Source organism: Salvelinus namaycush, chromosome 17 (assembly GCF_016432855.1).
Source record: "Salvelinus namaycush isolate Seneca chromosome 17, SaNama_1.0, whole genome shotgun sequence".
NCBI classification, from domain to species: Eukaryota; Metazoa; Chordata; class Actinopteri; order Salmoniformes; family Salmonidae; genus Salvelinus; species Salvelinus namaycush.
The window spans coordinates 16,511,621-16,529,681 of NC_052323.1; the positions used below are offsets into that span (position 1 = coordinate 16,511,621).

Here is an 18,061-nt window from a genome sequence, read left to right on the forward strand (position 1 = left end):
ATGCTTAAGTGTTGTTTTGTGCTTTCAAGGGGTGTGGCCACAGAAGGAAACAATCCTCCTACATTAAAGCCCTATAGTATAATCAATCTCCATTTCCTTGTAAATGACATGACTGGAAGGAAAGGAGAGGAGGCATTGCCAGTCAGCCAGGAAATGTGTTCCAAATCAGATAGGAATGATGTTCTTATGAAGTGTACTTCCCTTACAATTATGTAACAGGGAAGACTCCATGTTCCCTCTGACCCTGCACAATTATTTCACATTATTTTTTGTCTTGATTCTGTCTCTTTTATAAGCAAATAGATCACTTTGTAGTCTAAAATGACACTTTAATCCTCTTCTGTACATACCAACAGCTCATCTGAATAAATACATTCATGCAAAAATTTGTGAACAGTATCTTTTGAAAAGTTTATTTAATTGAACAAATATCCAGACAGGCAACAGGTTCCAGCCACAAAATGAAAAGGGTTGGGCATCACGTAACATCCAGCAACGCTTCTCTCAGTTGAACTGACTATGAAGTGTTCCCCTTCAAAAGAATAAGACATTTTTCAAATCACTAACACTTCAAACTTCCATTAAAAAAAGACCATATAATACAAAACAATCTACAAAATGTTTGAAGTGAGGTGACGTCTTCTGATCAATCCAACGGCGAGGTTACAGGGGGACAGGGGTGTCGGGGTCCTGTGACAGTCTTGAAAACACAACCAGGAAGGGTCAGTATTCTCCAGGGAGATCATGTGTAGATTAATTAGAGGGTGTTCCACAACTGAGCCACAATGCAAAACATGCTGACATCGCCACTGAGAAGACAGAACGCTTAATCAAGGAAAATGGAATCTCACATCACTCGTCATGGAAAGGGGGAATTACCTTACTTGAGAACCCAATGGTATATTCAGTGATGTTGAATAGTTCAGAAATAAATACGACTAGCGATGCCACAATGCCCGTCTATCATATATGTTCTACATCATACAGTTCCATCTGAACGTTCTGCAACGTTACATCTTTGTGAACAAACCCCATGTGTTACCTTGAGCCTATGGGTGTGGGTGTGTGGGTGGGGTTATTCAGGGTGCCCCGGTGGTCTTCAGGATCTGCTCTTTGAGGACGAGGATGCTCTGCCTCTGTTCTGGGGGCAGCATGGCGATCTGTTCTGGGGTCAGCTGCAGCACCTGCATGATCAAGGCGGCCTGAAGAACATCATAGACAGACTGGTGAACCACACTGCTCTCAGATCAGATAATAACAGTAATGTGAGAACAAAAGACCGCAAAAAGCATGATGAGATGGAAAGTCCAATCGTTAAAAATAGTTATCAGCTAAGACTAGTTTACAGTGAAAATGTTCAGATTTTTTCCATGGAATAACTACAGAATGTAGTGCAGACCTTGTCAATCTTGATAGTCCAGTTTCTCTAGACAGCAGACAATCAACCATTATCGTTTACCATCTATCCAGGCATGTTGATGTCATTGTGAACCAGTGACAAGCCACACCCACCTTCTCATGGTCCTGTGAGGTCACCTGGCTTTGCCCTGGGCTGAAGCTACCTCCGGACTGTGGTGCACCAGGACCCTGAACAAACAGTTATTAGAGCAGTTTTCATTGACATAGCATCTAATGTAGTAAAGACTTAGCTGTAGGTAGTCTGTACCGGTCTGGCAGGTGGAGGGGCATTAGTATTCATGGTGTGGGGGGGGGGGCCCTGCATTCCTTGTGCAGTGGGCACCCTCTGGCCCGACACTGGTCCACGGGGGTCCACCGCTCGGGGGTCCCGACCTTGAGAAACAACAGCCATTCCTCACCAGGTTACTCATTCATTGCTGATCAGACCTAACTAGTTTAAGCACAGGCGCTTGTCCACCTGTTTTGTACATAGTTCTAAATGATGGCAAAAATGCTCTTTATAAAATGTCTGCTAAGAGAAAAAAAAAAAAAAAAAAAAAGAAAGTTGTTAATTGGACTTGTTAATACTGTGATTTGGTTACCTCTGTTCTCCATCGGGGGTCCCCTGGGCTCCATCATGGGGGGTCCCCGCTGCTCCATCATGGGGGGTCCCCGGGGCTCTCCCATCATGCCCCTGGATTCACCCATGGGGGGTCCCCGGGGCTCTCCCATCATGCCCCTGGGTTCACCCATGGGGGGTCCCCGGGGCTCTCCCATCATGCCCCTGGGTTCACCCATGGGGGGACCCCGGGGCTCTCCCATCATGCCCCTGGGTTCACCCATGGGGGGTCCCCGGGGCTCTCCCATCATGCCCCTGGGTTCACCCATGGGGGGTCCCCGGGGCTCTCCCATCATGCCCCTGGGTTCACCCATGGGGGGTCCCCGGGGCTCTCCCATCATGCCCCTGGGTTCACCCATGGGGGGTCCCCTCATGTCATGGGGTGGCCTCATGTCCAGAGGAGGCCCGCCAGCCATCTGGTTCATGTGCATGGGGGGCCCCTGGTGTGGTGGGGGGGCCCCGATGAAGCCTCCTCCTCGACTGGACACAAAGAACACGGAATAAGAGTCATTCAGACATTGAGAGGTGCTATAAGAATGCAACAGATTAATTCAAATGACGAACTACACAATGGTGCTTCTGAGTCTATGGCTTTTCCCTAGGGCTGTTACGGTGACCATATTACCGCCGGTACTCAGCGCTCTATTGTCTCTCTAAATCACCGACTTCAATACAAATTAAATCAAATCAAAACACGAGAGCCCTGGCATTCAGAATAATAGGATGACCTGTTGCACAGCGAGAGTCAGCACCTCAGCTAGTTGATGCATGGAATAAAGTGTTCCTGTTGTGCAACATTTCTATAGGCTATGCTCTGCAATGGCGTGAGAAAACAGAGTTGAGATGACCTCTATTAAAAAGAGGATCCATCAGCTTTCTATAGGCTAGACCTACTACATACAGTACCAGTCAAAAGTTTCAATTGACTGATTTCCTTATATGAACTGTAAATCAGTAAAATTGTTACATGTGCGTTAATATTTTTGTTCAGTATACAAAGTATTGACTCAGGGGAGTGAATACTTATAGTACCAGTCAAAAGTTTGGACACACCTACTCATTCAAGGGTTTTTCTTTATTTTTACATTTTCTACACTGTAGAATAATAGTGAATACATCAAAACTATATAATAACACATATGGAATCATGTAGTAACAAAAAGAAATTGTTAATAAAAAATCAAAATATATTTTATACTTGAGATTCTTAAAATAGCCACCCTTTGCCTTGAAGACAGCTTTGCACACTTGACATTCTCTCAACCAACTTCATGATGTCACCTGGAATGCATTTCAATTAACAGGTGTGCCTTCTTAAAAAGTTAATTTGTGGAATTTCTTTCCTTCGTAATGCGTTTGAGCCAATCAGTTGTGTTGTGACGAGGTAGGGGTGGTATACAGAAGATAGCCCTATTTGGTAAAAGACCAAGTCCATACTATGGCAAGAACAGCTCAAATAAGCAAAGAGAAATGACAGTCCATCATTACTTTAAGAAATGAACTTTGAATGTTTCCTTATAGTGCAGTCGCAAAAACCATCAAGCACTATGATGAAATTAGCTCTCACGAGGCTTGCTTGGGTCAAGAAACACGAGCAATGGACATTAGGCTGCTTTCAAAACTAGGAAATATCAGACTTCAGTGCGTTCAAGACAACTGGGGTAATCCAACTCGGAATTTCAACTTGGGAACTCGGGCCTCTTTCTATAGCTCCGACCTGAAGATTTGACCTCTTATTTTTCCAGATGTCTTGAACGCACCAGTAGCCTATAGGCCCAAGATCCCAATTGAGAGCCCATAGCCTACAGAGCCTAGTGAAATGTGTGCTTATAAGCCAGTCATTGCGCAAACGCATGTGAAAACAGTTTTGAATTAGCCACTATATAATAAGTGGATCCCAGCTTTCTCATGCTGCTATATTTATTACATTCAGAATGACAAAACGGTGTAGCCTACATGGCATATTGAAAAAGTTCCAGGTAACCTCTATTCGAGTGCAGGCTATAGACTTTTTTTAGGGGTTGGCCACTAAATCTAAAATAATTCCACACATTAGTTGGCGAATGTAAAGACCAGATTAAAATTGAGAATAGTGCGTGGGAATATTATCAAGTGCTTGTCAGATTGTGAATGAGAGACTGATGTAGTGTGTGCAGCCTTCAAAAGAAACAGTGCGAAGTGCTTTCCTTTCATGACACTTAAAAAAATGTTGTTTTTTTTAAATCACCATTCGTTGAAACATGCAGCCTTATAATGTATTAAAGATATAAGGACGACTAGCATAAGGACGACTAGCATAAGGACGACTAGCATAAGGACGACTAGCATAAGGACGACTAGCATAAGGACGACTAGCATAAGGACGACTAGCATAAGGACGACTAGCATAAGGACGACTCAGAATATGCCACAGCCCTACTCTTCCCTCACCTGGGTTCGATGACCTCTCCTGTGACAGAGAGCAGGGTTCCTCCTCTGGGGTCGTTGGGGCCATCGCCAAGCAGACCTCTGGGAGGGATACCACCTGGTCCTGAGGGGGGAACACACATCAGTCAAACATAGACATGTACGAGGGACACCACACGACATCACTCACTACACCTTAATGCTTCATTCTATGGTCATATCACATCCCTCCCATAGGTCACACTAGACAGACAGACACAGACACTACAGGTCACACTAACCACAGCAGCGACACCGCTCATCATCACACCACAGACAGAGAGGACCGAGGGACAGCGGAACAGGGTAGTACTCTACCAAAGAGGGAGGTCTCGCACAAAAGGAGCACGGCACATCTTTGAAAATTATCTGCATTCAAGTGGTTTGCCTACTTGTACGTCTGGTCACGTCAACAGAAGATGCGTTAGTGACATAAAACAGACCACGGGGGTGTTCTCATGCAATTACAAAAACAGCAGGTCAACGTCTACAACACAGATACGTGCTAGAAAAAATGCATTAATCTTATTCCTCCAAATGGAATTTATATTTGTTCATACGGGCCTAAGGAACATTGTGCAACTACAGTAATCACTCAAGTCATTAAATCACCCTTGTACCTTGGGACTAATCAGTCATAATTTGCGGTTGCACCAAACTCATCTCCCAAACTATGACATGACAGGTTTTTATAACAATGGGTATTGTTAGCCTGAAGCAAACCCATATTTCTGTAACTGTATGCATGACTGTGGTTGTGGCGGGTTAATTAACATAATATTTAGCGGGTTAATTAACATAATATTTAGCATCTACACAACCTACAAGCCACTGATACAGATCTTTGGAACATCTACATTTTTAAAAGTCTAATAAATCAATGTAATTATAGCCTACACCTTCACAATAAATCCATTAATTATATTAGACAGGTCTAAAGAAACACGATATGAAGAAAATGTAGTCTATTTCAGAAGAGCAGAATAGCATACTCAGTTGTCCTTATGTTAGGCCCTGATCTGGCTATGCCATATACTAGTTCATTTAGTAGACAATATTTGCTTAGAATTCCATGGCATTATTTTATAGTATGAAGAACACAATTGAACAAAGCTGAATAAAATAGAAAGGATATTTTCTCCAAAACGATTTGAGGGAGTGCGATGTGCTATTCTGTGTTGAGTGGTTAACAAAGAAACAGGTACTCATATATGCTTAATTTAAAGTTATTAATGTAACTTTAGTTGCGCTACAAACGTTGGGCTATACGTTTAGATTTTTTATACATTGTAAGGCTGCATGATGCGACTCATGAGGATTTGGAAAAAGTTGCTTGAAAGGCATGAGCTCTACTTAGTTTTTTTGGGCAGGGTATACAAACTACATCAGTCACAATCTGACAAGCACTTGATAACACCTAGAAGTTAACTGCGGCATCCCCTTTGTGGCCGTAGTGCACCCCCCCCCCCCCAAAAAAACATTACTTTTGCAGCCAGTGGCCTTTGTGTCCTTCTTCCTACGTTCCGAATCACCTCTCACTCACATCGCGTGATCGGGTCTTTCTCACAGGCTACAAATGACAGACATCCGGGACGCAACTATGTGCGTCCTTATCCAATTCCGAGGTGCATATTGAAGATTTTGGAAGAACTGTCCACATTTACTTTGTCAGCCAACACCGCAGTGGCCAAGCTGGGGCCAGTTGTACTGTTAGAGGGGCCAGTTACATTAGACGTTATTGTTGTCATCGTTTTCTTCACTGCATTGAAGGCATTAGCAGGCAAAAGACGATGTTCATAATCATCATCGTTGCCACCGTCTAATAACGGATGTAAAAAAAGAACGATAGCAAAAATTAGGTATGAAAAAATGATTTCATACGCCACATTTAGGGGGGCCACAAGGGGGTCCAAAATTGTTGTCACAGGGGCACTACAAGGGGTGTAGAGCCTAAAGTGATTAATTTTAAGACATTTTCTGGCCACTTTTGTTGATACAAACCATAACCAAACATAAAGGCCCATGAGTTAGGCTACATGAGGTGTGCAACTATGATTCGGAAGAATTTTTTATAAAAAATGTTTAAATCGATTTTTTTTTTTTAAAATATATTTTTAAAGGCATTGTTTCTTATGATGGGCATCATTCACAGGTGATAATATATAATTCACAAGTGATAGGCTAATATTGTCACCCCTCAGACTAATCTTGATTTAATCTTGTCTTTGCATATACACGTGTGAATTTTTTTTATATTTATTTTTTATAGAATGTACCATTATGCACCTGTATCAAAACAGGGGCAGCGGGGGAAAAAAGGTGTCATCTATGGACGTAAATAGCAAATGGAGGATGCTTTCCTGTGGTTCATAATCATGAAAATAAGCAATGTGCTTAATATTAGGAAAGTTGAAAAATATTAAAGCCTATAGAAAGCTGATGGGATCCTCCTCTCTTTACTAGAGGCCATCACTCTGTTCTCATGCATTTGCATAGCATATAGAAATGTTGCGCCACATGAGCTCATGGGCTCTCATCAAGCGATTGATTAGATTTGACTACATTTGCATTGATGTCAGAGTGATTAGAGGGACAAGAGTGCTGAGTACCAGGCAGGCAGTTAGCAAGTTTGGTATGCTACTAATGTCCAGCAGCATCAGAGCTTGGAGATTCCTAATCACTGTGACTAAATGGTCACGTGGAATTTGACTGCCTTCATGACAGCCGGTGTGGTGGTAATACGGTCACAGCAACAGCACTATGCATGACCAGTCAGATTAATAAAACATTTATAAATGACCTAAATGCATTTATTCTGACAGGACGCCTACTCAACAACTGCTCTTGTGAGATGTTCCTCAAGTTCGACGTGCAACTTCTGCCCTCAAAAGTTCCTTGTGTTTTACATAGCAAATATAAGACATAAGAGCGCTCCAGCCCCGGTCGTCAGGCTGTAGCCAGATCATAACAGCCCTGTTTGCCTGGCTGGAGTCTCGGGAGGCAGGCCGGAGCCTAGGGTTAGGGTGATACCTTGAGGTCGCTCGATAGCAGCCTGCCCAGATGATCCTACGGGTGAGTGCTGGAGGTTTCCTGAGCCAGCATTAAGTGAAAAGAACAGGAGACACACAACTCAGAGAGCAAAGCAGCAACACATAGGAGCATACCATCACATGTCACACTGACAGAGAGAAGACCAGACTTCACAGCAACAGTTCAGAGCATACAGAAAGCAGCACTAAATCGTAACTGATATGGATGGCTGAAGTGGATGAGGTGCATTTAGTGGTGAAAATGTTAAACAAATATATTGCAGAAAGAAATATACCTCAGTACCCCCCTCCAAAAAAAAAAAAGTCTCATTGATATCTACATAGTTGGACAATCCTATCTGATCCATTAAGTTATGTTTCTAATGGCAATGCTATGAGCATTTCCGCCACCTGAGTTAACCCCAGGCCTGAAGCTCTTCAACCACTAGTTCCCACTGCCACCTAGTGTCAACAAAGAGCAATGGAGAAAAGGAAGACATGAAAATAAAATCAGAGGGCAAAATGTGATAAAGCAAAGACTTAATTGGAAAATATATAAATTGAAGCACTGGGACCACTGACCAGGAATGGATGGGTGGGTGGATGGTGATGCCAAACATTTTATTTTTTAAATAGCCTAAATTGTAGACACAGGTATGTGTCCTTGCCCCCTATCGATAAGAACGGACCTCCCTGAGGAATTCTCATATGTGGCTGTATCCCGCCTGGGGTGAAATGGCAAAGGGAAGCACAACAGGGGTGCTCCTTTGACTTCCAGATACAGAGAGGCTGTGTGTGTCTCCTTACCTGGTGGTCCCACAGGTCCCTGTCCTGGCATGGGCCCAGGTCCCCCACCCATGGGAGGGGGCTGCATCATCTGAGGAGCTCCGTTCATGTGCATGCCCGGCTGACCAGCACACACAACCAGACATTAGCACAGGGAACAGCAGACATGCATCGTGTAACAATTATCAAAAAATAAATATTAAATCTGGATCCTAGATTTAGCTTTAGAGATTGTGTAGGTTGATCTAATAGATGTAGAAAACAGCCAGATGACTTAAGTTGATCTAAATTCTAATTAAATGACACAATTTTGCTAGCTATATGACAGTGTGTGAAGGTGTCATCAAAGTGGATTCACCATGGGCTGTGACTGGGAGACTGGAGCATTGGCCGGGGGAATAGGCTGGTTTGCCACTGGCACTGGCCCAGCTTGACTGTTGGGAACCAATGGCTGCACTGGGGTTTGACGGTGAAGCATTTTCTGCAGTGGGGGTCAAACAAAGGAACATCCAGGTTACACGTTGACACCTCTCTCGACGAGAACATGTGCAACCAATATCAGCTCTGAATGACTTCATGCTCAAAGAGAAAAGCCTCTGACCAGCTATGCTCTAAAGTCAGTAAGACATCCACAACACTGGTGCTTCCACCTAACCCCAAGTTGAACAATACTTCAGAATAACCAAGTCTCACCAGGGCAATCTCAGGGTCTACGATCCTCATGACAACCTGGGCCTGCAGCAAAGCAAAGGCCAGTTGGGGGTTCTGCAACAGCATGTTCCTGGCCTCCTGGGGACTGTTTTGCACACACAGCTGGAGGGGGTAATTACACCACAATGTGAGTCCAATGTATTCCAATTAATTTGTCTTTGGATTATCCACAAATGACCGTCGAGGCATGGACTATCCTGCTATAATGTGATTATATACAATCTCAATACAAGGATACTGGGAAAACAGCAGCAGTCACTGTGCATAGTCTATAGAGAGAACAGACTCACCTTCATCTGTTTCATGAGCTCAAACATCTGCTCTGGGGGCAAACTGGCCACAGCTCTGCTAATAGACTCCGGAGCCTCGTCTGGCATGATGTTGTCCCCATAGGGAGACTCAATAATGGGGGCTCCTGTCCCCAAACCTGGGGGACGACAACAGAAGATATGTCCTAAGAGTCGTGCTGAGAGCTAACATCTCTGCCAATTATTGAGAAGCAGCAAAACATGGCCCATCTGCTCTTCAAATTCTCTTAGTGGTTAATAGTGCACTGCAGTGTGGTTAATAGCGCTCAACAGTGGATACTTACTCTTGAGCTCCTCTTTGTTTTTTTCACTAGCAGCATTGTCGACACGGAGAGCTCGGCCGCTGAACTCTCTTCCGTTCAGGTTCCGCATGGCACTGAGGGCCGTCTCCTGGTCCTGATACTCACAGAAGCCATATCCCTTCGGCTTGCCTGTCTCCCTATCATACACCAACCTAGAAGAGAGTCTAGGCTTACAAACCATTTTCACAGGTATCATAAAAGCCAGCCCCTTCCCCCCCGGGGGAGACCTGGGCTCATGTCGCTGAAGGCTAGGTCCCGTATCCCCAAAAACATTTACCAGCTCTTTGGTTAACCTACTTCCGATAAACTTTTGCCGTCACAGAAGGCAAATTACCATCCGGAATGCCTTACCAGTTGGTACAGGTTACAAAATGTGTGAAAATAAGCATTTATATCCAACATTTCCATAGTTAACAAAAATCTGGGACAGCGCATTAATCTCGCCTGGCAACTACTACGGAGAACCAGGACTTGTGAGAGCCCGCTTCTTAAAATGCTGATCTCAACTTTTATTTTACCGTACACATATAACTCATACCGACTGGTAAGGCCTTCCAGATTATAGATTCTCCTTTGGTGATGGGAAGTTTCTCAGAAATAGGTCAACCAGAAAGCTGGTAAATATATTTTGGGGGCTAAAGCTAGTGTTTAATGGGGTAAAAAGGAGACAGAGTGACACTAAGACTACTCACTTACCTAAAGCTGACAACGAGACCGACTTCTGAAAAAATGTCTTTCAGTTGCTCCTCTGTGGCCTCATATGGAATGTTTCCCACTGGGAAATTGAGTAAGAGTTCCAGTCAGCAATTTGACTGAGTTGTAAAGAAACTTATAGAATACAAGAATCCTTGGTACCTAGATAACAATAAATGTTAACTGAAAAAAATTGCGTACACAGCCTGGATCGCAGGACTTTGGCTAGTTAACGATTTTGGAAGCGCCAGACCTGTTAGTTCCCATTACTGTTGTCTGTGAAACAACAAACAGCAAATTAGCTAGCTAGCTAACCACCTGCTGCAGACAGCACTGCTAGCTATGTGATATAATTATGACCAAGACTATTATGACACCATTAGCAAGATATATAACTAACTAGCTATACACATAGCTAGCTAAGTGTAAACCTGTGTTGCAAACTAACTATACTGAACAAAAATAAACAAAGTGTTGGTCCCATGTTTAATGAGCTGAAATAATCTCCGAAATAAAATGTTCCATATGCACAGAAAACTTATTTCGCTCAAATTTGTTTACATCCCTGTTAGTGAGCATTTCTCATTTGCCAACATAAGCCATCCACCTGACAGGTGTGTCATATCAAGAAGATGATTAAACAGCATGGTCATTACACAGGTGCACATTATGCAGGAGTCAATGAAAGGCCACTAAAATGTGCAGTTTTGTCACAACTCCAGAGATGTCTCAAGTTGAGGGAGCGTGCAATTGGCATGCTGACTGCAGGAATATCCACCAGAGCTGTTGCCACAGAATTTAATGTTCATTTCTCTACCATAAGCCATCTCCAATGTCATTTTAGAGAATTTGGCAGTATATCCAACCGGACTAAAAACCACACCAAGTGTGACCATGCCAGCCCAGGATATCCACATCCAGCTTCTTCACATGCGGGATCGTCTGAGACCAGCCACCAGGACAGCTGACGAAACGGAGGAGTATTTATGTCTGTAATAAAGCCCTTGTGGAGAAAAACTAATTCCGATTGGCTGGGACTGGCTCCCCAGTTGGTGGACCTATGCCATCCCAGGCTATGCCCCTGCCCAGTCATGTGCAATCCTGAGATTAGGGCCTAATGAATTAATTTAAATTGACTGATTACCTTACATGTATAGTTAGCCACAGTTTCGTGTGAACTAGATTATGGTTTTAGAGGAATCGCCATATAATGTCAACGTCTCCCGTCAACCCTGATTCTGGCTAAGCTTTCGTGATACTGACAGAGATGAATAGTTTAGCTAACGTGAGGCATACTATAAAAAATAATGTTGATACAGATCTTGGAAACATTTCAGTGAAAACGCGTCGGCTAAAGGAAGCTAGCTAACGCTACTGAAGCGCGTTTTGCAAACTAGCCAGCTCGCTAGACTAGCGGTCACATAAGTACTAACTTATTCTCCGACATATATACACTTTTGAAACAACTAGTATTACTCTATAAATAAACGTACCAAATACAGAGCGCAATGAACGGTCAACAGCGGGATCTCTGCCAGCGGCAGCAACAACAGCAGCAGCTGCTAAAGTCGCCATTTTCGGGGAATGATAACGGTGTAGCAAAAGGAAATTCTACACTTTAAAGTGTAACACCATCCGGTTTATGAGTGGGCCTCGTTTGAATACCTATTTTCAAACGCATCCTTCATTTCTCCTTGCAGTGAGGAGTCATTGATATAATGAATGAAAGGAGCTAAACGTTTCCAATGTTGTCCACATAAAATAAACGATTTCAATAAAAGTACTGTATAAACGCAAATATCTTACTATCACATTTGCATACATGACTTCACATTTGGCGGGAAAAACACAGCAGTCTCTTTGTCCACTAGGGGGCGTCGTTTGTTGCAGTGCGTAACGTTTTGCATGCGCACGAAAGTTTTATTTCAGACCTCTGGTGTCGAATATTTTTTTATTTACTGCTTCATACAAGTGTTTATTTAGCTAGCTAAACAAGTCAAGTGTGCGAATACAGAATGTATAGATGTTATTATTTGGTAAGTAGCTAAAGTTGAAACGAATGATATGTGTAGGCATATGTTATCAAGCTTAGTCCTGACTAGCTAACTTGTTACACTGTTACAGTCCAATCACAGATGAAAGTTATTATAATCTTTGGGGTAACGTTATCTAACTATCTTCCTAGTAGAGACAAGGAGCTTGAAGTGATGACTTAAGTTCAACACTTGTGTCAACTATTCTACACCTAGCAATATGTATCTATCCCAATTTTGCAAACAAGCTAGCTAGATTAGTTTACCTTTTGAATTATTAGATGGTTCCTCCACGTGGACTGGCTAGTACAGTGCCAGACTACCACTAGCTGTCAGTATCACACTAACAGTAACATTACTGTATCAGACAGTGGCAAATATCTTATTTGCAGTTAGCAAGCTAGTTTCCGTCATTGTTTAATTTTGTAAAGGGGCAAACATGTTAACTTGGGTTGAGCTTAGTTTAGGAATGGCTGGCTTTTAAAAAGGATGTCCTCATAGTTTGTTTATTCCCAAAATTATTTTAGAAATGCCTGGCAATGGAGAATTGGTCACTACCTGCAAGATTTATCACATTCAAACGATTTAATGTGAAGTCAGTGTTTAGTCATGTGCTATACTAATTATGGAATAACATTTATTAGGGCGGAGGGGAGAAAGTCTTTGAGAAAGTTAGAATGTGCATTGTGGCAGCAAAATTGGCAAGTATATCATCCTGCATCAGCTAGAAGTGGGTTCTCAAATCTGTATTACAAGACTGGCCTGAGAAAGTGCTGTATCCTTACCTCACCTCTTGGAAAGCCCTGGGACACTGTAAAGAACAGATTTAACAGTAGGGGGTGCTAACTAACAAGATCAAATCAAATTGTATTTGTCACATGCACTGAATAAAACAGGTGTAGACCTTACAGTGAAATGCTTACTTACAAGCCCTTATCCAACAATACAGTTTTAAGAAAATACCTTAAAAAAAGGCTAAGGGATAAGAATAACAAGTCATTAAAGAGCAGCAGTAAATAACAACAAAGGTTGTTGTCCTTGCACCACACGGCCTCACTATAGGCTGTCCCATCGTTGTCAGTGATCAGGCCTACCACTGTTGTGTCATCAGCAAACTTAATGATGGTGTTGGAGTCGTGCCTGGCTGTGCAGTCATGAGTGAACAGGGAGTACAGGATTGAACTGAGCACGCACCCCTGAGGGGCCCCCGTGTTGAGGATCATAGTGGCGGATGTGTTGTTACCTACCCTTACCACCTGTGGGCAGCCCGTCAGGAAGTCCAGGATCCAGTTGCAGAGGGAGGTGTTTAGTCCCAGGGTCCTTAGCTTAGTGATGAGCTTTGAGGGCACTATGGTGTTGAACGCTGAGCTGTAGTCAATGAATAGCATTCTCACATAGGTGTTCCTTTTGTTCGGGTGTGAAAGGGCAGTGTGGAGTGCAATAGAGATTGCATCACCTGTGGATCTGTTGGTGCGGTATGCAAATTGGAGTGGGTCTAGGGTTTCTGGGATAATGGTGTTGATGTGAGCCATGGCCAGCCTTTCTAAGCATTTCATGGCTACAGACGTGATTGCTACTGGGCGGTAGTCATTTAGGCAGGTTACCTTAGTGCTCTTGGGCACAGGGACTGTGGTGATCTGTTTGAAACATGTTGGTATTACAGACTCGGACAGGGAGAGGTTGAAAATGTCAGTGAAGACACTTGCCAGTTGGTCAGCACATGCTCGGAGTACATGTCCTGGTAATCCATCTGGCCCTGCGGCCTTGTGAATGTTGACCTGTTTGAAAGTCTTACTCACATCGGCTGCGGAGAGCGTGATCACACAGACGCGTGATCGCACAGCTGATGCGATCATGCATGCTTCAGTGTTACTTGCCTTGAAGTGAGCATAGAAGTTATTTAGCTCGTGTCACTGGGCAGCTCTCGGCTGTGCTCCCCTTTGTAGTCTGTAATAGTTTGCAAGCCCTTCCACATCTGACGAGCGTCAGAGCCGGTGTAGTACGATTTGATCTTAGTCTGTATTGGGACTTTGTCTGTTTGATGGTTCGTCGGAGGGAAAAGCAAGATTTCTTGTAAGCTTCCGGGTTAGAGTCCTGCTCCTTGAAAGCGGCAACTCTACCCTTTAGCTCAGCTCAGTGCGGATGTTGCCTGTAATCCATAGTTTCTGGTTGGGGTATGTACGTACAGTCACTGTGGGGACGATGTCCTCGATGCACTTATTGATAAAGCCAGTAACTGATGTGGTGTACTCCTCAATGCCATCGGAAGAATCCCGGAACATATTCCAGTCTGTGCTAGCAAAACAGTCTTGTAGTTTAGCATCTGCTTCATCTGACCACTTTTTTAGAGACAGAGTCACTGGTGCTTCCTACTTTAAGTTTTGCTTGTAAGCAGGAATCAGGAGGATATAATTCTGGTCAGATTTGCCAAATGGAGGGCGAGGGAGAGCTTTGTACATGTCTGTGTGTGCTGCTAGAAATGACGTAAAACTGATTTTAGTTTCCCTGCATTAAAGTCACCGGCCACTAGGAGCGCCGCCTCTGGATGAGCGTTTTCCTGTTTGCTTATGGTGGTATACAGCTCATTGAGTGTGGTTTTAGTGCCAGCATCGGTCTGCGGTGGTATGTAAACAGCTATGAAAAATACATATGAAAACTCTAGGTAGATAGTGTGGTCTACAGCTTATCATGAGATACTCTACCTCAGGCGAGCAAAACCTTGAGACTTCCTTAGATATCGTGCACCAGCTGTTGTTTACATAAATGCATAGGCCCCCGCCCCATGTCTTACCAGAGGTTGCTGTTCTATCTTGCCATTAGAGTGTATAACCCGTCAGCTGTATGTTCTTAATGTTTGTCATTCAGCCACAACTCGGTGAAACATAAGATATTACAGTTTTTAATGTCCCGTTGGTAGTATATCAGTGCTTTTAGTTCTTCCCATTATTTTGCAGCGATTGTACGTTAGCTAGCAGGACAGAAGGAAAAGGCAGATTAGCCACTCATCGCCTGATCCTCACATGGCACCCTGATCTTTTTCCGCTAAATTTCTGTTTCCTTCTCCAGTGAATGACGGGGATCTGGGCTTGGTCGGGTGTCTGTAGTATATCTCTCCCGTCCGACTCATTGAAGAATAACTCTTTGTCTAATCTGAGGTGAGTAATCGCAGTTCTGATGTCCAGAAGCTCTTTTCAGTCATAAGCGATAGTAGCAGCAACATTATGTACAAAACAAGTTACGAACAACGCAAAAAAAATATACAAAAAATAGCATGGTTGGTTAAGAGCCGATAAGACGGCAGCCATCCCCTCCGGCGCCATCATTTGAAGATGAAAAACAGGATGAAACAAGATGAAAAACAAACATTGTTTGATCATGACATTGGTTGTTTATTTTAGTCCACAAGGATTCAATTATTGTAAGTACTGGTACTTTCTATCTATTGGAAAAACAGTTATACAACCACAGTCTTAATACATTACTTTGGGTATAATGTTATTGTTGCAAAACTTTGTAATAGGGTATTCTCCCTCTTGAAATTAAATATATTTGCAAACCTATTTGAGATGACAATAATTGTGTGACAATAATTTACGACTTTAATTGCTATTAATGTGGTGGTCTCTTGCGAAATAATTGACAACAGCGTTTCTGTTCAGTGCAGGTTACCTTGACTGCAGCAATGCAACAAAACACCTGGAGTGAAGAAACATTGGTCACACTGGACAGAAGAGATGTGAGTAGGCTATCAGTTTGTTTTAAAATATCACAAGGTCAAAGCTTGACCTCATGATATTTACAGTATTATGCCATATGACAGATTTCATGTTACATTCTGAAATATGTCACCTGCCTGGACATCTTAGGTGTCATTTATCAGATAAATTGCTATGATTAACGATCTCATCATGAATCAAGAGTTTAATACAATGCAGTTTACAATAGGCAGCTTGTTTGTTATTGAGATACACTACATGGCCAAAAGTATGTGGACACCCCTTTAAATTAGTGGATTTGGCTATTTTAGCCTCACCCATTGTTCACATGTGTATCAAATTGAGCACACAGCCATGCAATCTCCATAGACAAACATTGGCAGTAAAATGGCCTTACTGAAGAGCTCAGATACTTTCAACGTGGCACCATCATAGGATGCCACCTTTCCAACAAGTCATTTTGTCAAATCTTTGCCCTGCTAGAGCTGCCCCGATCAACTATAAGTGCTGTTATTGTGAAGTGGAAACGTCTAGGAGCAACAACGGCTCCGCAAAGTGGTAGGCCACACAAGCTCACAGAACGGGACCACTGAGTGCTGAAGCAGATAGCGCATAAAAATCATCTGTCCTCGGTTGCAACACTCACTACGGGATCCAAACTGCCCCTGTAAGCAACGTTAACACAATAACTGTTTGTCGGGAGCTTCATCAAACGAGTTTCCATGGCCGAGCAGATGCCAAGCGTCGGCTGGAGTGGTGTAAAGCTCGCCGCCATTGGACTCTGGAGCAGTGGAAACGCATTCTCTGGAGTGATGGATCACACTTCACCATCTGGCAGTCCGACGGACGAATCTGGATTTGGCAGATGCCAGGAGAACACTACCTGCCCCAATGCATAGTGCCAACTGTAAAGTTTGGTGAAGGAGGAATAATGGACTGTGGCTGTTTTTCATGGTTCGAGCTAGGCCCCTTAGTTCCAGTGAAGGGAAATCTTAACGCTACAGTATACAATGACATTCTAGACGATTCTGTGCTTCCAACACTTTGTGGAAACAGTTTGGGCAAGGCCCTTTCCTTTTTAAACATGACAATGTTGAAACAAAGCCAGGTCCATACAGAAACGGTTTGTCAAGATTGGTGTGGAAGAACTTGACTGGTCTGCACAGAGCCCTGACCTCAACCACATCGTACTCCTTTGGGATGAATTGGAACGCAGACTGCGAGCCAGGCCTAATCGCCCAACATCAGTGCCCGACCTCACTGATGCTCTTGTGGCTGAATGGAAGTGAGTCCCCGCAGCAATGTTGCAACATCTAGTGGAAAGCATTCCCAGAAGAGTGAAAGCTGTTCTAGCAGCAAAGTGGGGACCAACTCCATAATGCCCATGATTTTGAAATGAGATGTTTGACGAGCAGGTGTCCACATACCTTTGGTCATGTAATGTATTACATAGTAGGTTTGGTAACTGGTATGTAGACTAGTGACTGACAACTAAATCTGTAATCATCTGAGATATATTTTTTAATTATATGTTTTAAATTGTCATTAGATAATAGATCTTAGATATTGGTTTGTGATGAGTGTATTACGTTCAGTTGGCATAAAAGCTATCAGTCAAAAATTGTATCAGTATAGAGCATTGAATGTTTTCTTTGGGTCATCAAAAAGTTGTGGTTCCACTGGGGCTCGAACCCAGGACCTTCTGCGTGTAAAGCAGACGTGATAACCACTACACTATGGAACCAACTGAATTCGTTGGTCAAATGCAAGGGTATTATAGATGAAGACATCTTGCCCGTTTTTAATGGTCTTCATTACAATGAATATCGTTTAATCTATACTATCTGTATTTAACTGTTAGAAATATTATGTGATGTTAATATATTCATTTTTAAGACAAGCGTGGAATGTCAGTCTTGTTGTAATCTATTAGCTGTATAGGCCTATAATGGCGGGGAGTGCAGTCGTGTGTGCAACTGCATTTGCAATGGCAAGATATTTGGTTTGCTGCTGAGTTGTGT

The 18,061-nt window shown here is 43.1% G+C and overlaps 1 protein-coding gene and 1 non-coding gene across 5 annotated transcripts; both read right to left on the reverse strand.

Annotated features, from left to right (window-relative positions):
- Positions 1-399: 399 nt before the first annotated feature.
- LOC120062356 (cleavage stimulation factor subunit 2-like) lies at positions 400-11,881 on the reverse strand. Of its 4 annotated transcripts, none has more exons than XM_039012273.1 (14): positions 11,785-11,881; positions 10,295-10,373; positions 9,581-9,750; positions 9,279-9,415; positions 8,971-9,090; positions 8,636-8,758; positions 8,299-8,398; positions 4,448-4,547; positions 2,373-2,497; positions 2,001-2,327; positions 1,667-1,791; positions 1,513-1,587; positions 1,043-1,202; positions 400-700 (listed from the first exon to the last, which is right to left on the reverse strand). In XM_039012273.1, exons 1-13 carry the CDS (start codon positions 11,864-11,866, stop codon positions 1,080-1,082), a joined length of 1,686 nt encoding a protein of 561 aa, XP_038868201.1. In that variant the 5' UTR covers positions 11,867-11,881; the 3' UTR covers positions 400-700; positions 1,043-1,079. The 4 variants fall into 4 exon arrangements, with proteins under 4 accessions (XP_038868201.1, XP_038868202.1, XP_038868199.1 ...); XM_039012274.1 differs by having other exon boundaries at positions 2,001-2,102; positions 2,148-2,497; XM_039012271.1 differs by having other exon boundaries at positions 2,001-2,497.
- Positions 11,882-17,711: 5,830 nt separating this feature from the next.
- On the reverse strand, positions 17,712-17,784 carry trnav-uac. The gene has a single exon. It is a non-coding gene; the product is annotated as a tRNA-Val (tRNA).
- Between the last annotated feature and the right edge of the window lie 277 nt (positions 17,785-18,061).